At 35.5% G+C, this 23,289-nt stretch overlaps 2 protein-coding genes across 2 annotated transcripts; both read left to right on the forward strand.

Annotated features, from left to right (window-relative positions):
• Nucleotides 1–2,924: 2,924 nt before the first annotated feature.
• GIL1 (glucose-6-phosphate isomerase, putative (DUF641)) lies at nucleotides 2,925–7,144 on the forward strand. The gene is made up of 4 exons (XM_086444984.1): nucleotides 2,925–3,071; nucleotides 4,702–4,833; nucleotides 4,938–5,587; nucleotides 6,115–7,144. The coding sequence occupies exons 1-4, from the start codon at nucleotides 3,019–3,021 to the stop codon at nucleotides 6,894–6,896; spliced, it is 1,617 nt and encodes a 538-aa protein (XP_086301110.1). The 5' UTR covers nucleotides 2,925–3,018; the 3' UTR covers nucleotides 6,897–7,144.
• Nucleotides 7,145–11,490: 4,346 nt separating this feature from the next.
• Nucleotides 11,491–22,107, forward strand: LOC147399572 (Josephin family protein). Its single transcript, XM_086444986.1, has 2 exons — nucleotides 11,491–11,887; nucleotides 21,105–22,107. The coding sequence occupies exons 1-2, from the start codon at nucleotides 11,636–11,638 to the stop codon at nucleotides 21,753–21,755; spliced, it is 903 nt and encodes a 300-aa protein (XP_086301112.1). The 5' UTR covers nucleotides 11,491–11,635; the 3' UTR covers nucleotides 21,756–22,107.
• The last annotated feature ends 1,182 nt before the right edge of the window (nucleotides 22,108–23,289 follow it).

Below are 23,289 nucleotides of genomic sequence, written 5' to 3' on the forward strand. Positions count from 1 at the left end.
TTTCCCTTATCATGCCCCTGGATCATTGTGATATTTGAGTATACCGACATACTCTGCCCTCCTAGTAGGATAGACTTCTTTCTCTGCTCTGCCCTTCTACTGGTGAGGATTGGATTACTGACCTGTTTTGAGTACCACTTGCTTTTAGCAATTGCTTCTTTTCTTTCTAGCTCATACCTTCCTCAAGACACATATAGGATCCTGATGGAATATCGATTTTACCCTCTACAAATATTATTTGTTTTTAGAAAACAAAAATACACAATTATTTTTAAAACATGTAAATCAAACAGACAAACAAATACTTAAAAAAGGGACTTTGATATTTTGACCATTACATTTCTTAAAAAATATATTTCTTTGTAGTGTAAAAAGGTAAAATCAGGTAAACACATCCTTATTTCCCCTTTTGTATTATCTTAGAGTCCATTAATAAATAAATAAATAAAAAGATAAGAAAAATATCAATGGAATCTATCACATTTTTCATATTTGTTAATTGTGTTGGGCACTTTTTGTATCCAATTGGGAGCTATAGTTATTCTTCTATGTTTTATCCAAAATTTAAGTAAACCCATTATAAACGAGGGAGATCTTTATCTTCTAAAAAAGTAGTATCTTAATGGTGTTGGACATAGAAAAAAAAATACAAAAACTTAACGCCCAACGGGACTGGACGTTTTGTATTTATAACAAAATTGAAAACATACGATTTTGAAAGAAGTTATTTCAATTTTTGGAGAGAATATGAAATAATACTCGAGTTTGGTGCTTAAAGCTTTGAAGAAAGAGAATCTCCAGGTTAAAGATGAGAGAGAAAAACTCACTTAAGAAGTGAAGATGATGAATTTTAGGGGGGAAAATGGATGATTTTTTGCGAGAGATTGACGAAGATGATGTCCAGGTCATTTTGCATTAATCTTCCAAAGTAGAACATGGTTAAGGATGCCATTACTTTGAAAACACGTATCTCAAATATTCATAAAATGTGGAGGGGTATGTCTAAATCACTGTTTAAGATAATAATAATGAGGCCAAGACCATTACCCCTTTTGGACACTGATAGCCATTATCATTGAAAATGTGTCATTATGGTGCTAGTAACATAGTGACAAAAACCTGCTATTAGTTGTAAAAATCAGGATTAAATCACAAAGTTTAAAAAAAAGAATCTTTGGTTTTTCAAAAATCATGATTAATTGTGATTTAACAACGATGTTTTAAAAAAAATCACAGATTATTCTTGTTTTTAGCTTTTTTTTTTTTTTTTTAAGTATTATTGTTTTTTATTTAATATATATATTTTTTATATTTAAAATAATTGTTTTTTTTACTTTTAAATTTATCCGATAATTTCCTGACTTTTTCTTAAGCTTTCTCTTACCGAATTATTCTTGAAGCATGACTTTGTCACTATGCTAGATAACATAAAAAAGTTATTTAGATATTTAGATATTATTTTTAAAACAATTCTAAACTAAAATGACAATTGCGACACCTTTGTCCATCGCACCCTGCTCAAGATAAGACATGTTCTTAAATATCTTTAAATAATGATAAATTGACCCCCCCCCCCTCTGACACACTCGCCTTCTACTCTCCTGACGTATTATTGGCATGTGCATAGAACTATAGATCTTTTCTCGGGGATACATAATTGTGTATCTTCATAATTATGTGCAATTGTGTATCCTGAGGAAATAAATGGTTTTATGTACATGCATGTTAAAATAGTAGAGGGGGAGTATGAAAATCACACCTCAATATCTTTTTCTCCAACAAGGTCATACTCAAGGGACCGAGCTCCTCTTTCACTCTGGTCTTCTTCTTTTCCAAATTCTAATACCCCTGTTAAGTTAATTGAAGGAGTTGAAGATGGATAAATGTAGAAGCTACAAAGTGAAAGCTATAATAAACAATTATGTACACCAAACTAAAGGGAAAATTAATTAAAATGATTTAATTATTTAAATGAAGGCAGATTACACTCAAAATTAAAAGAAATATTCAAGTTGAATATTCTAAAAGAACAAAAGGAAGATCCAAACTAGCATGGATTACGATAGTTAAAACAAATATCAAGATACTTCCACTGAGACGATAGAGTAGAATGAAGGAACATGATTCGTGTAACCAAACCCAAATCCTTAGATAAGACTTCTTTTACTATATCAAGAAATTAAAAGGCCTCACAAGTAAACTCAGTTACACCCAATCAATGCAAGTTGACAGATCTTTTCAGTAGACCACGTGTCATCGTATATGTGGACACGAATCAATCAAAATTTGAGAGAACGTCTCATATCGTAATCTTTCAAAATTTGGAAGTTCGGTAACCATCCATTTTCAAAACCTCAATCATGACAAATGTCAAATTCTCATGTTTTTTTATTTATCAAATCTGATCTAATTAAATCATTAATCTTAGAGACTTGATCATATATTGTTTTATTTTCCACATGGCACAATCTTAACCGTTAAAAAAGTACAACATGAAACAAGTACTAGAGAGGATCCCCTCCCATATCATATCTTTTATTATTTTTCCTTCACACATGTACTGTTCCCTAATCCGAAGGAATTCCATTCCAAACGCCCAGAGCCAAAATTTTACGAAAATTGAGCAATAAAAGTCGACCACCCTTAAAAGGTTGACAAGAAAAGCTCCAGCTTTTCCTCCTTGGAACCTTCCTTCCTTTTCAATCCCTAAATATATCATAATTATTCAGAATTTCTAACCCCTACCCTCTCTCTCTCTCTCTCTCTCTTTCTCTTAAAACGAACAAGAGAAAGCTACAAATTCACAGAGACATAGAATCACATCAATAGTACCAACACATCTCTACTGTCGAAACATGAGTTTTCTAGATTAAATGCATCATCACGTCTTTTCTCTCTCTCATATCTGTCTATATAAAGTAGTTATTTAGGGCTCTAGAATCACAGATCGTAAGCGATCAAAGGAGTTTTGAAGATTCAGAAATTAGAATTAACTTTAACTGCAGAAGCTTTGTGAAAATGTTGCCTCATATGTGTGTTAATCTGGAGAACCTATTCAGCAACAAATCGAGGTGAGCCATGGAAATTAATTCTGCACTTTAATTTATCTTCTAAAATTCTTACTTCAGCTTGTTTTACTGGATCTACACACCAAAGATCAGTCCGATTGGTGATTTTAAAATGTTTTACTTGATTCATAGTCTCAAGTATGCTTCATCCAACCTGTTTGGAATATATTCTTGAATTTTTTCCAAGCCAGCCAAGAAACAAGATCAACTCCAATGGCTATAATTTTAATTTTGGTCCTTAAGCCTAACGAGGGTTTGGGTATAACATTTTGAGGGTTCCGGATTAAGTATTTGGGTTCCAATAAAGACTAATCCAATACCTTATTGAATCGGTTTTGGATCTACCATCTTTTGCTTTAGTAAGCAAGGACCATTGTTTTTAAATTCGGTATCGTGTCTCGTCTCATTCAGCCCTGATATCGAGTCATCTCGGACAAGTTTTTCGATACGTTTGACATGTCTCATGAGATAACTCAAAAAATTGAATTGTAAGACGTAAAACTCGGTCAAAAAATGACTTTGTGAGTTGGTCTCATTCAGCTTTGATACCAAGTTAACTCGGGCGATACATCTCAATCTCGGACAAGTTTAAAAATCATGGGAAGGACCTAATCTAATATATAAATGATATATATTTATATTTTATTTGGATTCTTTACATTTATTATTTTTTATATTTACTTCTATTAAATCAAATCGACACACAAATACACAATGATTTTTTGAATCAGGTCTAGAACAATACTCTCAAGTGTATATTTTCCCTCCACTCTTTGGTGTGTCATACCCCAATTAAGTCTGATGACCCTCTTGTATTCATAGTTCTCTCCTTTTTTGTTAGATCAGTCTTTTGAAGTAATTGCTGAGTTAATATGGTATCAAAACATTAGGTAGATAACGGGTTCGATTCTCTTCAAAAGATTTTTTCATCCTTATGGGTGAGTGAATGTGTTGAACTATGCATCTCTGCTTCTGAGTGTCACGTGCTCGTGTATTATGTCCCAATTCGACCATCAGATTGGTCGTTTGAGATAAATAATATATGTAATGATGGATCGTGTTTGGTCTAATAAATTCGTTAGTGCCTCTCAGCTGATAATTTATTCTATCCAAAAGACCAGCCTATATCGTAATGGGTGAAAGTATATCCTTTTTGTCTTAAGACCTTTTTAAGGTACTAAGGCATGTTGTACACCGATTGTCCAACGAAAGGCTGTAATAGTACGATTTTCCTACAGATCAGTATTGTTCGTTAGGGAATAGTTTTGATAGAGAACCCTTGAAAAATATCTGTACATCTCAGCCGTTCGTTAGTGACTCGTTGTCCAGCGACGTTGAATATTAGAATAATAGAAAGAGGTGCACATGGGCCTGGGCCCCAGAAAAGGACATTGGGCTACCCCAACCTATAGTCCAACGAAATCGATTCTCTCTCTTTCATCAAATTGGGGGGTAAAACCGTAAAAGCATCAAATATGGTAAGCACGTGACCGGTTCTGCCCATTTTTCGATGTACTAAATCCACTAAAAGACCATCAGTGGCGGTTTATACCCATTTTCGTACTTAGAACAGTGGTTTCTCAGTACCAGAATACCAGATTTTAGTAATTAGTAGTGGTTTTCGGTTTTGCAGGAAGAAGAAGAACGAGAGGAGGAGAATCGAAACGGAAAAGAATGAACGGAATCTTAACACCTCCGTTCCGTTCAACCTAAAACCTTCAGAAAACCAAATAAGATTCATTTTAAGAGCTGAGGGAACAAGCAGGTCAGCTTTCTGGATCTCAAAGTTTAATAAACAAATTTCCCCTTTTTTTTCTTTCGAAATATTTGACATTTTTTTTTCTCTGTCTCTGATTATCTTTGATATAGATGCGAAGAGATCAAGATAAGGAAGAAACGAGAAATGGCGAACAAGGCTTCTAATTTTTCGGATCTGTTCCAAAGAGTCACAGCTTCGTGTTTGCTAAACCCACTCGCACGAGGAAACGAACAAGGAGACAACTCAAGCAATAATGGTGTCGAATACGAAGAGAACGAAGAAGATAGCTACGAAGATTCAGAAGAAGAGATAGATGAAGACGGGTTTACAGTATGGAATGAGAAGAAGAATAAGGAGATGGGGTTGGAGAGAGTGATCGAGATTGAAACACTGACGAGGGAGATGTTCGAGGCGGTTTCGGATTTAAAGAGGGCTTACGTCAGCTTACAGGAAGCGCACTGTCCATGGGATCCGGAGAAGATGAGTGTTGCTGACGTGGCGGTGGTGGGGGAACTGAGGAGGCTTGGAAGGCTGAGAGAGAGGTTTAGGAGGTTGAGCAGAGGAGGGAGACTTGGGTTTGCGCCATTGAGGGAAGCGGTGGCGCCGTACGAGGCGGTGGTGGAGGAGCTTAAGAGAGAGGTGAAAGCGAAAGATGCGGAGGTGGAGAATCTTAAGGAGAAATTACGAAACGTTACCACCACTAGTGGGAAGAAGGGAAAGTTTCAGTCCAAGAGGAAAGTCAGCTGTAGTCAAGGTCATGGTATAACTCTTCTCTTTCTCTTCCTTTGTTAACTTGAAATGACATAATTAACCCTAAAGTAAACTGAGTGATGAGAAGATATTACTGAGTTTCTTACTAGATATTGTCGGATATGAAGTCAAATAAATATTAGAGTACACGTGGTCGATAGTTAAAATGATTAGGGTACTCCATGTTTTGCTCATTATCAGGTGATTTTGAAATGATTGACATGACTCATTGACGTAGGTTTTGTAACAGAGACCGACGTAAAATGATTTTAATACCCTTATTTTATTTTGGGAGAAAATCAAATGGATTTCGCTAGAGGTTGAAAACAATGGTATTTAAGTCATTTTATGTTGGTCAACATTGTAAAACCCAGGTCAAGGGTTATTCATCAGAGTGAAAAGTACTTAAACCACGTGTTCCTCCCATGTAGAAAGTCCGATGTCCCAGTCAAACTTGTTCTTAACATTTTCGTTGTTTTTTTTTGTAATTTGCATTCCAATGAAGGGGCATAATCGTCATTTTAACTGTAACTCCAGTTGCAGCGGCGCCAGTACCAGAGCTATTCGAAGTAACAATGAGCCAAGTAAAAGAAACCTCAAAGTCCTTCACATCTCTCCTCCACTCTCTCATGCGCGCCGCACGTTGGGACATAGCCGCCGCCGTACGATCGATCGAAGCCGCCACTTGCACAACCCCAGACACCACCAACGAAACCACGACAACAACCTCCATTATCAAACCTCACCGCGCCAAATACGCTCTAGAGTCCTACGTGTCTCGCAAAATCTTCCATGGATTCGATCACGAAACCTTCTACATCGATGGCAGTCTATCTTCTCTCCTCAACCCAGACCAATTCCGTAGAGACTGCTTCACTCAGTTTCGAGACATGAAAGCCATGGACCCAGCCGAGCTTCTCGGAATCTTACCCACATGTCACTTCGGCAAATTCTGCTCGAAAAAGTTCCTCTCTATTGTTCACCCAAAGATGGAAGAATCTCTATTTGGAGACTTAGAACAACATCGCTTAGTTTTGGCAGGAAACCATCCGAGGACTAAGTTTTATGGCGAGTTTTTGGGTCTTGCGAAGGCAGTTTGGTTACTTCATTTGCTTGCTTTCGCGCTTGATCCGTCTCCATGTCTGTTTCTGGCGACAAAAGGGGCAGAGTTTCATCCGGAGTACATGGAGAGTGTCATAAAGATTTCCGGTGGAAAGGTACCGGTGGGTCAGATCGTGGGGTTCCCTGTCAGTCCTGGATTCAAGCTTGGGAACGGATCAGTCATCAAGGCTAGGGTTTATCTCGTCCCCAGAACGTGAGATGTTACTGATCTCTGTCTATGGTTGGTTGGTCCCCACGAAGATAGTTGTCAGGTAAGGTGTTCCGGGGTGCGCAGTGCGCACTTGCTTCGTTTTCATGTTTAGCTTTGGCTTAGGGACGTTTAGTTGGGTAGTGTGCGTAATTTGCAGATACGCCCTAGTTTTGTATTTTGTTATGTTATTATGTACGTTGTTTAATGTATTTACTATTATTATAATACGACTGTGTGCTGGGATTTCTCTCTCAACTCTTCATCCCATAACAATTGCATTTATGTTAAGGGATCAACTAGTTGCACACCACCCATTACCAATTGCTGCACTCCATCACTTAAAAAATTTCTCTTTACATTCCATTTGGATGATTACACTCCAAAATTCCTCAACTTTTCTCGGGGAACAAATCCTCTGTAGCGCCCTGTAGTTCTTCTACAACCCACGAAACATTATTTTTTATATTATTAAAGAGCAATTTCGATCTCTTGTACTTATGGTTTGGATTAGATTTTGAAAAAAAAAATATTTTAAAAGATTATTTTAACATGATCCCTTGCAATGAAAATGGATGGTCGATGAAACGCCAATTTGCAAATATTTTTTAAGGTGGAATTTAACTTTATGGTTGACGTGACACTTTCTTAATCGTTTGAGTGTGCCACACGAAAAGAGAGTTACTGAGGATCCATTCCCACTATTTTCATAAAAAATTATTATTGGTTTGTAATTTTTACAAGAGATACTTCATCATTTCGAAATCAAGTTCAAATGTTACATTTCCTTAAATTACACAGGTTTATATTAATTTAGAAACATAGATTAACTAGTAGTTCCTTAATTAAGTTGAAGCCAAAGAGAGCACAAATAAAATCAATTGTAAAGCATGAGCAAAGTAGATAATGTGAAGAGAATGCAAAATATAAGTTAAAATAAAGGTTAAACCCGAGAAGTAATTGTGTACATGTGTCTTAGTAGGAAATGTCGGAAAGTCGTGTTCTATATGTCAAATATAAGTAGATTGTGAAATTAATTCATATTTAGGGTATGTTTGATTGCATGGAAAGTCACTTTTCATGGAATTTGAAATCCATGGAAAATTAGTAGTGGAAAATAGGTAGGGTTGGAAAATCAAATTTCATTGTTTGATTTCACTTGGATAAAATCATGGAAAAAATATGAGAAAAAAGAAGAAAAGGAGAAGGAGGAAAAAGATGAGAGGAGGGGGAGAGGAAGAAGAAGATGACGAGGAAGAGGAAAATGGGAGGATGTGGCGACGGTGACGGCGAAGGCGACGGTGGCGACGACGACGGCGACTGTAGCGACAGCGACGACGACGACGGCGACGGCGACGGTAGTGGCGGCGACAACGGAGGTAAGTGAGGAAGATGGGGGGAAAACGTGGTGGTGGTGGTGGTGGCAGAGGAGGTGAGGGATGGAGAATAAGAAGAAGAAGAGAGAGAGAGAGAGAGAGAAAGAAGGTGGTCGGAGACGGAGTCGACGGCAACGGTGACGATGACGGCGACGGCGAGGTTAGTGTAATGGTGGTGGTGGTGGTGATAGTGGTGGTGGTAGGGAAGAATTGATGATGGAAAATATGAGTGGATTTCATTTTCCACCCATATAGGTGGGAAAGTGAAATCCATGATTTAGTGGACTTTTTAATGGGGTGGAAAATGATTTCCATTTCCATGTGCAATCAAACACTTGAAAAATGTCATTTTCCATGGAAATTGATTTTCCACCCTATTTTCCATGTGCAATCAAACATACCCTTAGTAGAAAGTAAAATTGTAATGGGTAGTTAAGATTATATGCTACTTAATTATCCAGATCCATAAAAGAAAACTTGCAGATAAAATATCGTTAGAATTATATTGATTTTTGAATCTCAAATTAGTTTTGAATGTCTAATCTCGCTTGGAAGAGATCCTTATCTATTGTTTTCCTCTTTTTTATTATTTTTGTGATCTTTAAAAATTGGGTACTAAAGTTCTCAAGCTACTTGCAATGCATTGGAACAACAATGAAGAGCTCGAATCATTTTTGGTCAAAAGTGGCAATCTCGTCTCTTGTTATCTTTAGAATTTAGGACAAGACTTGGAGGTTGAATTTTTCAATTATTTAGTATTCTTTTAAATTTTTCTGATTTGGTGGGCTTGTTTGTACTTACTTTCGATGGATGTGGGGGACCTTCATTTTGGTGAAAGCACAGCTCCTAATATTAAAAATCATAGATATCTGTAATTTAATGTGGAAAAAATAGTGCCATAAAATATCCTTCAAGAAAAAGATTGTTTGATAATAATTTTAATCTTACATTACTCGAGAAAATAACTTTTACATGAATTCTTAAATTATAGTCCACGTGTCTTGAGTAAAGTTATAATAAGATAAGGAGTAGGTAATGAAACATACGCGTGCACGTCACTCCAAGCTCAGGGTTAAGTTTAAGACTAGGTCGTAAAGCCATGAACCCATATGTGAATTTTGTTAATGAACACCCTTCTAGTTTGGATTGAAGTTAATCTAACTTTTTTTTTAAATATTTTCCGATGAATTTGTCTCATATTTTATCAAAATATCCTTATTTTTAATCACTGGACTTTCATTGAAGATACCCATATGCGGCTAGGATGAATTTCTGTGGCCGGACATCTTTGAAAAGGAACATGAATATGCCTATTGGCCCCACTTCGAGCATACTCATATAATAATTTTTTTTTTTTTTTTTTTTTAATTTTAAAAATTGAAAAGATTTATTTGAATTTATTTTAAGAAATTATTTTTTCAAAAGTAAAAAAATCTTAACTTTTAAAAAATCAAAAGGAACTATTTTCTATTGTTTTAAAGTTATTTTCTCCTTGGCTACTTTCTATCCAAAGAGACTCTTCAAGTGGTCCATAAAATCATTTTTTCCCTCTATTACTTACGTGTTAAGTATACACATTTTTTTTTCTTTTGATGATCTGATTTTAAACTCATGGGCCCGACTAATAGGGGCAGAGCCAGTATCCCCCAAGTACATGTGATACCTCACACAACACATACTAATTAATACAAGGATAAATTTGTGTGGGTGGCCAACAAAAGGGCTTAAACTCAAAATCTCTCCCTTTTTGGAGGGATGTCTTGACTACTGCACCCAACGCTCATTAGATAACACTAATTATTAACATTTTCTATCATTACATGCATGTTATCACTTGGCACATTGTTGAGTGTTAGTTTGCTTCGATACCAATTATTAAAATCCTAATATATTCATGTAACACATTAATTGTTTTTGGGAAATTTTTGCAACAATCCATAATATCAAGAATAACTTTGACCATGTCCAATTACAATAAGTATTTTCATGTGATTAGAAAATTCAACTCTAATGACACACAAGTTGGTTGCCAGTCGACTAAGAAGTATCTCAATTATATTCATGTCGGTACTTGTAACGGCGATGGTGGATGATGTTGGTGTTACCAATGATCAACTTTGATATCTACTAAATATAGGGAGTTGTTATGGCACTCCAACTTTTACTTAATCCACCCCAATTAAAAATTAAGAAAAATAAATGAAGGGTTGTGAGTAAAATTTGGGGGTGCCAACAAAAACTCTTTTGTTTGGGTTTAATATTTTATATGAGCCTAATCATAATTGTAAATAATTATTAAAATTGTTTGAAAGGATCAACTAGTTGCACACCACCCACTACCAATTACACTCCATCACTTAAAAAATCCCCTTTACACTCCATTTAGAGGATTACGCTTCAAAAAAATAATTAAAAAATATTGTACTCATTAATTTTTTTTTTCTTCTTTCTCAATTATATCCAAAGAAATTATTTCTAGTTCAATAATTTTTGCAAGAAATATTTTTTTCATTTTAGAATCATGTTACAAAGTTACGTTTTCTTGAAGGAAGTGTTTTACTCTTTAATTGGGGTGTGATAAATAATTTAAGAGAATCGACATCATAAGTAAAAGTTGAGTCTAAATAGAAGCTCTGTAAATATATAACCACCTTTAAATAAAAAAATAAAAATAAATAATGAGATTTAAGATATCGTAGAGTAGGGTCTATTTGGAACGATACACCTAGAATCCATATTGCCATCTTTTCCATAAGCGAACAACCACGTGGGATGAAATATAGGAGACACGTGGTGCACTTAGATAATATAAAGATCCGATCAAAGAGAGAATATTTGAATATGATGCATACTTGCGTAGAAAAATCAAAGATGTTGACGAATCCCATCAAAGAAAGAATATTTGAATTAATAAGAGGCGCTTAGACCCTTGTACACGTCTGCTGTTTATATTGGATCACCTTAATAAAATTTATCAAACTTTTTATCTGATAAAACGGACGGTTTAGATTTAATGTAATAAAAAAATTAGTCAAATTTACTCGTAGTCAAAAGTAAAAAAACTCTAGAATGAGCCCAAACAGGTCCAATATTCGTCTCCGCTGTACCACAAGATTCAATCCTTCTTTACACGTGGCCAACGCTTCTTTACACGCTCTTACCGAACCTCCACGTCAGCAAATTTATCTTTTAATGGTAAAATAAGAAAAAACGGGATCTTTTCTTTCCTCATTTCTTCAACATCTGCTTCTACTCTCCGCAAGAACAGAAGAGAAAAGCTTTGTGAGATATATAATTACAGCAAGAGAGATCTAGGGTTTCTTCTTCTTCGTTAGAGAGAGAGAGAGACATACACACACACAGACAGACAGAGATGGAAGGTCCGAGCAATGGCGGAATGTTGTATCATGAGGTGCAAGAATCGAAGCTCTGCGCCGTACATTGCGTGAACACAGTTTTACAGGGTCCCTTCTTCTCTGAGTTCGATTTGGCTGCTCTTGCCTCTGATCTCGATCGAAAAGAGCGTCAGATGATGCTTGAAGGCAGCGGAGTCTCCAGCGATTTCCTTCGTTTCGATTCTGAAGAATCTCAAAATGTCTCAATGGATGGAGATTTCAGCATCCAGGTTTGCTTCTATTCGAAAATTTTCTCGTATGTGATTTGAAATTTAGGTTTAATCGGTATTGATTTTCTTGCTTTGTTATAAGTTTTCATCTCAAAAGACGAGATGTGCTGTTTATAATCAAATTAGGGTTAGAGAAGTTAATTAGCGAAGATTTGATGTCTCGGTACTGAAATCAGGACTATGATACTCGTAAAATAGTAGAATTGGTAGCCCTTCCATCTTTCTAGGTATCTTATAAAATAGTAATTTATTGTTTTGGATTCTAATTTTCTTTCATGTGATTTGCAAGGCCAGACCTCTCCTAGATAATCCTAAACAACAAAGAACCCTATTATAGTAGGTTTTGTTCCGATCCATAACTCGAATTGGGTTTCAAAGACAATCTTACTAAGTACTTGATTAAGGATATAAACTGTGATTTTTAAAGCTTCAACTCCTCTTAAGGACTTTGACAAGGTTGAATGGAAGATCATACTCCTTACTATAAAACAAAATTATAATCTATAAATACATCCAGTCCACCATAAACTGTAGACTTTACCCAGTCCCAATTTAGGGCCCTTCCTAACATCATTTGGTGCCTATTAAGATCTAATTTTGACTCATAAGTGGTCATTTTAAAGATTTTTTCAAGAGCTTTCTTTAGGGCTAAAAAGTGAGAAATAGTTGGGAATACTTTATTCTATTTTTTGGATTCCAAAAGATAGCCCACCAAGAAATTTTAAGACTTTATGTGTTTGTAGTTAGTCTATCACGATATTGATGCTCCCGTTTTTATGCATATTGCCTTAATTTACTATTTCTCATCATTTTAATTATTGTAATAAAGTTTGTTATCTATATTTTATTTAATCAAAATTGGTGCTTGCTTAGATGATAAATTTTGTTATAAATTAATTTGTTGGGACATAAATCTTTTCTCAATCCAGAATTGAAATCTAGAAAAAATTATAATTGGAATTCTCCAAAGTGTCTTATATAACATGATTTCTTTTTTTGTAGGCATTAGAATCAAGGATAATGATTTATTTTCTCATAATATATTGAATTGCCTAAATTTGCATTTAGGATCATTGAGTAATGGTTAGCCCAAAGGAAAATTTCAAGGTACCTTGAAATAAGAATCTATTGTTTTGGAATTTTTTTTTTTTTTTTTTGTGATAAATATAAGATTTATTAATAGAAGGAAAAGAGATACAAAGGCTGGTCGATATGGCCAACCGAAAGCTAGCTACCATTCAACGAGTCCCATCTATAAAAGAAATCATCAAAGAACACCCCAAAACCTCTTTTTATAGAAATACTTTGGGGATAATCTTCCAAAGCCCAAAGAGGGTTTAATTGTTTGGTCTAATTTTACATGTTAATTTCTTTCTTGATAATAAGTGATGCATTCAACTCCAAGTGCACGCATCAAGGAAGATCTCTTGGATAAAAAGCCACTACAAAAGTGGGCAAGAGATTCGTGATTTCTTTATTTTGAGACCAAGAAAGAAAAGTGTCAACAAATTAAGATGAATGGGTAAATTTTGGAAAGCATAGACAACCCAAATATGAGAAACAATTGGTCATTTATACAATTGAAACAAAATAATCAAAGCTCCGAAGATCATTAATCCATTAAAAGAAAATAAACTTAAACAATCACAAAGTCTACAAAAATAAGTAATAGACAATTTGAATGTTGTAATATTTCACACAAAAAAAATCTTTGTATTTGTAGATATATGTGAAATATTTACAACGAACAAACCAAAGAATGCCTAAATGTTGAAGTAAACAAATCATAAAAGAGAATTGCTTGCCTCAAGCACAACTAAATACACACACATATATACTGGGTACGAATTTTCACCTCCGTCACCACTACTCCGAAAAAACTCCTTCAATTTTATTTAGCCTTTTGGTATTTCTCCGATCACCTCGTCACCAATGGTGACAAAGGAATGTTGCAAAAGCATATTAGGTGTCCATCGAAGCGATGTGTCATTTACAAAACACTTATTCAAGAAATCCCTTTCCTCTTCCGATATTCCTCTGGGTTACCCTATTGATACCAATTCGATACAATAAAGCATAAGTTCTAGTACCCGGGGGACATTTCCAAGTTATTTCTCTTGTAAGCATCTCTACTAGAACAACGCAAGTGCCTAAACATCAAAATCATATTTGTTACATCTAACCGATTCCGGGACCATATACAAAGGGGTACCTCTCAATCGACCCCTTTCTGTTTTATTCTTTTCTCCAACCCTCTTTGCAATTTTAAAATCAGTAATTTTCACAGTTTCACTCCCTGGGTTTGTAGAATTCGAAGAAGACGATATGATTAAAATATTCTGAGGCTTCATACCACAATGTACGTACCCATGTTGATGAAGTTTCTTAAGTCCTTTGAGAATTGAATGGGTGTAGAATCTAACTTAAGATTTAGGTAATCCGTTAGAACCATTGGATTCCTTGATTCAATCATATAAAGAGTTTCCCGAAACGTATTCCAAGAATAAATTGTAGAATTGGAATCCGTTTTTGTAGGTGAAATTGTCTCCGTAGTATATGATGATGTACGAGGAAACTTTAATGTGAGAAATAATTATTCTCTTCATAATAACGGAAATGGAATGAGAGAACTCAGCATATTTCATAGACATTAGAGAAAGAAGATAGTGGTTATGGGTTGTAACAAGAAATTGTAGTGAAGCCTCCTCAACTGAAAATCTTCCCTCTCTCCCATAATTGTTGCTCTTCATGCTTCTCCATCTATAAAATGAGAGGGAAATGTATTTTATAGTGAAAAGTGAGAAGTAAGAAGGTTTCCCACTCCAATGCGGAAGCAGACTTTGGACACCGAGTGTCAATTGCACGACTATGATTACAAGAAAAGAATTAGAAGATTTTTAGGGATTAGTATCACTGAAGGAATCTGTTAAAATGTTAACGGTTAAATGACTGCTTGAGCATTTCTTGCGAAATGCTTGTACATGGTGACTTAATAATCCGATTTAGTAAAAAAAAAAAATTAATTGGGCCTCTCATTTTTTTGTAAAAATTTGAAGGAAACATTAATGAATGCACTTATTGGAGGGACTTCTATCAAAATTCCCCTTTATTTTTGGGTAAAATCTTGATAGCATATCCTCACCTTAACAAAAAGTTTTATAGCATAAAAAATACCCCTTTCTCACTTCTTTTAGTAAACCTGAGTTTTTCAATGGGGTTTGTGGACCTCTATGATGGTGAATGATGAATATATATATATATATAATTTTTTTTTATAAGTAAAATTATTATCTAAATTGAGCTCAGACACGCTGTTTTGAACATTTAGATGTAAATTTCAATCTAATTCCATGACTTGTGAGAAGATAATAAATGGAGAATAACATATAATTTTCAGGATTTAGTCATAACATTCTATTTGAGTATTAATTTCATCATTAAATATATTTATTTTGGGTAGTTCGGGACAATCTTTCCCATCTCGAGTTTAAAAAATCCGAAAAAAGAGCAAATGTTTATCTTGATGTTGAAATCCCCAATCTTGGTGATTTTGATTTTTTATAGCTCGGCTTTACTTAAATCTTGTTAAAATACCCGAAATGTTGTATATAATAGTGGTGAAACGAACATTTGGATTAAATGTTACACTCTAGTTGATTATTCAGCTATAATCTTAAGTGTAACAGCTGATCTTAGTGTCCGTTTCACAAATATTATATGCCTTTTGGTTATTTTGGAAAGATCTGTTCAGCATCGTGCTCAAGAATTAAAAGTAGGAAGTCGATCTCGATGATTCAATCATTGACCTTTACGATTTTGATTTTACATTTTTTCGAGATCAACATTGGATAGATCTTTCTAAAATACTCTAAATGTATATATTATAATCGCAAAAACAAACATTTGGATAAGAAATTTTCTGTCAAGTCTTTTCATAGTTGTTTGCTCTCGTTATGTGAGGTTTCTTCATTTCCTTCCATTATTTGGTCCACTCTTTTACCTTCCAAGGTGTCTTTCTTTGTTTGGCTTGCCTCTAGGGGAAGAATTCTTACCTTGGATAATTTGATCAGGAGGGGTTGGGTCACTCCAAATTTTTGTTTTCTTTGTTCGAGGGATGGGGAGTCTGTTAATCACATTCTTTTACATTGTTCTTTCTCCCGCGCTATCTGGATGTTCTTTCTCTCCCGGTTCCGGGTGGATTGGGTTCTTCCTTTATCTTTTTTTGATCTGTTAGAGGGTTGGAGTTTGAATATCTTCTCTTCTAGAAAGAGACTTCTTTGGGCTATCCTTCCATCGGCCATTGTTTGGGGTCTTTGGAAAGAGCGCAACAACAGGGTATTTCATAGCAAGGAGAGCTCGTTACACACAGTGACTTTAGAGATTATTGGGCTTATGTTCCTTTGGTCTAAGATGCACAAAGCGTTTGAAGGGGTGCGGTTTCAAGATTTCTTATTTAATTGGGATACCATTTGTAATAGCTAGTGTCAATCCTTGTAATTTTCTTTATTTTTGTTTTCCTTCTTTTTGTTGGTTCTTGTGTGTTGTTTGGGGGCTATCTCAGCCTCCCCATCTTCTTTTCTTCATTTATATAATCTTATACTTATCAAAAAAAAAACAAACATTTGGATCAAATGTTTCGACTAAATCTTTAAAAAATATTTGAGTATGTTGTTCTCCATTCGTCATTCATTCTCACAAATCAAAATAGATTTAAAGTTACATTTAAATCATCAAAACTAAGAGTATTATTCTTCATTTGTCATTCAATGTCATAAATCATCGGGATAGATTGCAATCACCATTGAAAAACTCAGGTATGTTAAAAGAGATGAAAGAAGGTATTTTTGGTGCTTCCAAAATTTTGTTAAGGTTGGGCATTAATAAAGAAAATGTTTGTACTGATTTTAACTATCAACTTACCCCCCAAAAGTAAGGGGGTTTAGAAAGAAGTCCCTAATGTGAGCTACTTTAGTAATTTTCCCAAATTTAAAATACATTTTCTCACCTCTTTTTCTTACTAAAGTTTTCCAATGCATATGGTACATTCCAATGACTCATGATGGTTTGAGTGTTCGTTTCACTATTCTATATGTTTTTTGCTTTTAAACTTAAAAAGAAAAGGTGCAAATGAACCACTTTACATTGAAATAATAACAAAAAACTTGCCTCTACGATCTAACAATATATTTTTTTAATTGATGAATTTGTTACGTTTATCTTTGTTCAAAGCAATGAAATCCAACCCTAGTAACAATTATGATATATCTTTTTATCAGGGCATTCATTTAGGAATTGTTAAGTATGTATTTTGGGTAAATCGCATAGATCTATTATGTGGTGAGTTCATTGCTTTTAAATAAATAAGGCAATGAAATGACCACTAGATAGATTTTTGTAGATTATTTGAAACACATATATAATAGTGAAACAGACACTCAAACCAAAAGTTGTTCTATTCGTCTCATAAATCATTGAAATGTTTTGTAATATCCATCGAAAAAGTCAAGTAAGATTGAAGATGTTAGAATTTTGTGATTGGAAGAATAACAATGTTGAAGACAGTGGTGAACAAACTTTGACCAAGTTGAAGAAGACTAATTTTGGGGGAGAAAATCCAAATTGATTTTTTTGCTAGTTATTGAACATGAGGGCACTTAGGTCATTTGAATTAGTCTCCTAAAGAATAATTGTAGGTCAAGGAGCATGTCCTCACTTTGAAAACATAGGGGTATCTCTAATATAGATCAAAACTTGAGGATATATCTAAATCAACAAAAAATTTACCAACTCGGATGATTAAATTATCGCCTAGGAGCAGATAGCTAGTGCTTGCTTTCTTTGTGGTTGGTCATCTCAACTGACTTCGTTGTACTTTTTTCTTCTCCTTGATACAATTATACTTATAAAAAAAAAAAAAATCAACCGTTATCGTTTTAAAGATTCCTCGAGATAAACTAATCGCTAGAAATTCTCATTTTCTCTTCTAATCGTAGTCGTTCGTTTGAGGAACTTTAGAGAATTTATTTTCGCATTGAAGTCAGATTCCCTTTCAATTTCAAAATCATGCTTAGAGGACTAAACATAAAACCTGGTTCCTTATCTTCTGAGAAAGTACTGAAATGAAAAAACCAAGTAGAAAGAGATCAAGAGATGTGGAGGTGTGAAGAACAATTCTGGAAGAGAGGGAAAATCGTTGGTCAAGGAGGCTTCGCCATGGTTTCAAAACTCGTCCAATACCGAGATGTAGTGCCCGAGTCGTCTCTGTATCGTCCAGCAACGAGACGGACGGACAAGTCAATGTATCGGACGAGGTTTACACATTCATTTTTCTTATTGTTGAACGAGACGTCTCAAAGGTATCGAAAAACTCGTTCGAGACAACTCGGTTTCGTTCACGGACAAGATGAGACGTTAAAACGAATTTTAAAACCATGGGCTTCGCTACAGTCCTTCTTGCCATAAACCGTCACCACTATCTCCCTTTCTCTAATGGTTGTCAGATATGCTTTCTTCTCTAGTTCCATTTCCTTTGTTAACGAGAGAATAATTCTTTCTCACCTTAAACCTTTCTCATACATCATCAGATACTTCTGAGACGATTTCAACTACGAAAACGGTTGTTCATTCTACAATTTGTTCTTGGAGTATGCTTCAGGGGATTTTTTTGCGAATTGAATTAAGAAATCCAAAGGATTATTCGAATCTCAAGTAAGGCTCTACACTTATTCCATTTTTGAAAGACTTAAGAAAATACATCAACATGGATATGTACGTGATGATATTAAGTCTTAGAGTATCTTAATCATCTCGAATTCTAAAGACCCAAAGATTGAAACTGTTAAAATTGTTGATTTTAGACTTGCAAAGAGGGTTGGAGAACATAATAAGTCAAAGGGGTCAATTGAGGGATACCTCGTTCTATATGGCATCATAATGGATTATTTGTAACGAATATAAGTCTTATTCTGATGTTTGGGCACTTGGATGTGTTATAGTAGAGATGCTTACAGGTGAAACAACTTAGAATTGTCCCCCAGGTACAGAATTGTGTACTTTGTTGTATCGAATTGGTCTCGGTAGGGAATTGTCTTTTATACCCAAAGAGAGTTTGGAAAAGGGAAGGGATTTCTTGAACAAGTGTTTTGTGAGGAATACATTGTCTTGATGGACACTTGATATGCTCTTGCAACATCCATTTGTTGCCAATGGTGACAGCGTAATCAAAGAAGTACCAACAGCAGCAACGGGGCTTGTTCCATCGAGCATCCCACTTGATTTGCCACACAATTATGATCACCAGTTCCTACGTGTTTTGCTTGCAAGCAGAGGCAGAGGATCAATAATGAGGTTGAGGAGGTGAATAAGCAGCCTAGTATTGGCAGTAAGAGAAGCACTACTAACGTACTTCATGGTTTGCAGTAGGAAAAAAGATGACAGATAATAAGATGGATGAGTTGAAGAGGAGGCCTGGTACTACTGCTAAAGCACGTCATGGTTAGTAATGGTGCCTGTGTACCAAGAGATTTGCAGTGACAAAACAATCAACTGATGCCATTCATGAGGTTGAGGATGTGATAGAGGTGCCTTCTGTGAGTGCATTGACTGATGCCATTGCTATGACAGAAGCACCTTCTGTCAATACCATGAATGATGTGATATTTTTGGAGGCATTTCACTTGATTAACGCCATTCCATTTTGAGTTCTAGTATGAAAATCAGTTTTTATACCAACGAGAATGTTTTGTTTACTTCAAGATTTCGGCGTTAGTAAAAATGTAAATATTTATCACAGATCTATAAAATGAAGAGAACTCTGTTTTTTTTTTTTTTTTGGGTGAAATCTGTCATCATTCAGATTGTCTGTTATTTATTTTATCGTTGGACTTTTGATTTCTTATGTTTATTTTCATTTAATGGATTGACGATCTTAAGCATCTAACTATTTCATAATTTTTTTTTTTTTTGATAAGTATAATATATTGCAAAGAGGAGAACCGAGAACAAGGAGGCCGAGAGAGCCTCAAAAGAACAACAAGGAAAGAAAAAACAAAAACACTAATTACATAACGAGTCCCATCTAAAAATAAAATCATCAAAAGAAGTCCCTGCAAACTCTATGTTTTGCTTAGACCATAGGTATAATAAACCCAAGATCTCTAAAAAACATGCATGAGAGCTTCTGATCTTGTTGTTAAACACCCTGTTATTTCTTTCAATCCAAATCCCCCAAGCAATAGCCGAAGGAAGCATATTCCACAGGTAACGTTTTCTGGTGTGGAAGACTTTACTGGTCCATTCATCCAACAAGGAAGAAAACTTACGAGGAAGAACCCAATTAATACGAAATAAACCAAGGAAATATGACCAAATTTGATAGTAAAATGAGCAATGAATTAAAATATGGTCAACCGATTCCCCTTCCAACACGCAAAGGGGGCAACAGTTGGGAGTGATCCAACCCCGAACAATTAAGTTATCCATCGTAAGAATTCTACTAAGGGAAGCCAACCAAACAAAGAAGGAGATTTTTGAGGGCACTGACCTTGACCAAATAATAGAACCTGGGATGGCCCGCTCAACAAGAGGAGTGAGCTGGTTATAGAATGACTTTACGGAGAATCTCGAATCCTTCGCTTTAGTCCATTCCCACCTATCCTGATCGCTTTCATTGAGATGACATGTATGAAGTTTCATAATTTTGAAACTTCAGAAAGAAGACATTGAATGAATCAGGGAATTATTTTGTTTGTAATGAATTAAAACAAACACACCAAGAAGAAGTCTATCGTTTGAGTCCTTTTTATTTATTTATTTTTGTTTATAGAATAACTTGGTTTGTGTCTGGGTATTGCGGGACGATTGATTTCTGTCCTAAGTCCGTTGATACAATTTGATCGTATTAGGTTCGTGAAGTGTAGGAGTTGCCTCAATTCATTTGAGATGGTTTGATAATGTGGCAATTAATGAACAGACACAGCTACTGCAAGATACTTAAATGCCAGTACATCCATACAAATAATTTAGATGAACAGAGACCTATCGAAGGAAAAAAACAAGAACCCAAATATTATAAACGACTAGCTTAAACAACGTAAATATCTGTTTAATCATGTTTGACATTTGCGCCCTGTACATATATATGGTTATAGCTGAGAAATTCTTGGTGGCAAGATATTATGCAGACATAAATGTGGTGTATTGTGGGTTTCACTTGCAGGTTTTACAGAAGGCCCTAGAGGTGTGGGATTTGCAAGTCATCCCACTCAACTGCCCCGTTGCAGAGCCCGCACAAATTGACCCCGAGCTTGAAAGCGCGTTCATTTGTCACTTGCAGGACCATTGGTTCTCCATCAGGAAAGTAAATGGAGAGTGGTATAACTTCGACAGTCTCTATGCTGCCCCTGAGCATCTCTCCAAGTTCTACCTCTCAGCCTATCTCGACACACTCAAGGGTTTTGGCTGGAGCATTTTCCTGGTCAGGGGAAACTTTCCAAAGGAGTGTCCAATGTCATCGGCAGAAGCTTCTAATGGTTTCGGGCAGTGGCTTTTACCTGAAGATGCACAAAGGATAACAAAATCTTGCAATTCGACACAGTCCAGACCTCACAGAACAATTTCATCGCAGAGAACCTCCGATCCATATCAGCATTTTACAGGAGAGCAAACTCTGTCAGACATGGAAGATGAGGATTTGAAGGCTGCAATCCAAGCCAGCTTGATGGATTCGGACCCAACTACCGTGAAAACTGACGTTCCATATGGTTCCTCCAGTACTAACCCACCAGGCGCTCTTGCCAGTGCTGAAACTCAGAATTCTTCCCTTCCCTCAAGTGCCAAAACCGACATTTCTCAAGATAAAAAAGATTAATGAAACTGTTACAGATTGTTGATGAGGAAAATAAAAAATGTTACTAGTCTTCCTGGGCTGCAGTTTCATTCCATGTTTACGAGGGTGAAGTGTTGCGCTTCTGTTGTGGGTGCAAGATTTAGTTACTCTCTGCAGCTTATACTGTTTTTTCCATTTTGACGTTTTTTTTAATCTATTGTTATTATTATCATAGAATTTGAGGTCGGCTAAACGAATCCCGTTCCTCCATTCCACGTTGGCCAGAGCCACTTTTTTTTTTTTTTTTGTTAAATGTCTTTTCAATTATTCAATTTGAAAAAGCTTCATGTAAGAACACTATGCTTCTTCTTACTCATTAAAAACAGTTTCAATAGTTGATTCTCCATAGTTATCCTAATGTTCCGGATTACTACTTTACACAGGAAGTTAAGCGCTTTGTTTGTTTTAAAGAGCCAAGAATGTGTTTTACAGACAATTTTCCCTCAAACTTGTAAGAGCACATTTCAATTACTATCTCATCTACCATTATCTAACATGTAGAATAGAAAGAGTGCAAAGTGAACAAAAACGACAGGACAGGACCCAAAACCCGAGTGTTTTTGGTTGAATAGATGCTAACTTTACACTTACCTCTGCAACAGAAAGATTTATCCTAAATATCGAAGAGGAAGAGGCCAAAGCCAAAAACAATGGACTTCTGAGGGGGATCAAGTGTTTTTATGTCAAGAGATTGAAGGAAGAGGGGGTTATTTTGATTTTGGGATATTTATTTGAAAGCACAGAGGGATATCTCAAATATTCATCAAAATTAGCATTCATCTTGTTTATTGTGGTGGCAAGTATCTCTATTTCAACTGAGACAAACATTATAATGTTTCAAAATATTTTGGTCTAGATTGTTTTTTATTTTTCTCTTCTATTATTTGTCATCCAAATCTACTGAAAAATTGAAATAGAAACCCAAACTCCCTTTTTGCTGCAATTGAAGGTTCTATGCATGGTTTACAACTCCTTTGACGTCTCGTCTTGGACGAGTTTTCCGATACTTTTGAGTCGTCTCGTGCAATGAGATAAATGAACCATGATTTTAAATCTCGTCCTATTAATTTTGAATCTCATTGGTGATGGTACGATACATCTCAGAGGATGAGATTTAAAACCATGGTTCCATGTGAATCCATGAAACTAAACAGCCCCCCTTGGCTTACCCTACAACTGAAGTTAATTCAATTCACCTCAATATATCCCTAATTTCTATCTGAATCTCTCTTTAGAGATCTCATCAGGTGATTATAGTGATCTTATCAGGTCAAATTCCCTGATAGAGTATCTGATGGTTGAAATGAATCATGATAAGTTGGCCCTCGTAAGAAAGCTTTCATTTCCACGTGGCGTAACAAGAGACCATCAGTGACCTAGCTAAATCTGTTGACGGATCTACCACATCCAGACTACCGTTGCCACCCGCCATCTTACTTTTGAATTTGAACACTGCAAAAGTTCCTCAGTTCTTCTAGTTCTCGAATCTAGAGTTGGCTTTAAAACCTTTCATCTT

The sequence above is a fragment of the Akebia trifoliata genome, chromosome 6 (assembly GCF_017979445.1).
Source record: "Akebia trifoliata isolate Shusen 1 chromosome 6, ASM1797944v1, whole genome shotgun sequence".
In the NCBI taxonomy this organism is placed as follows: domain Eukaryota; kingdom Viridiplantae; phylum Streptophyta; class Magnoliopsida; order Ranunculales; family Lardizabalaceae; genus Akebia; species Akebia trifoliata.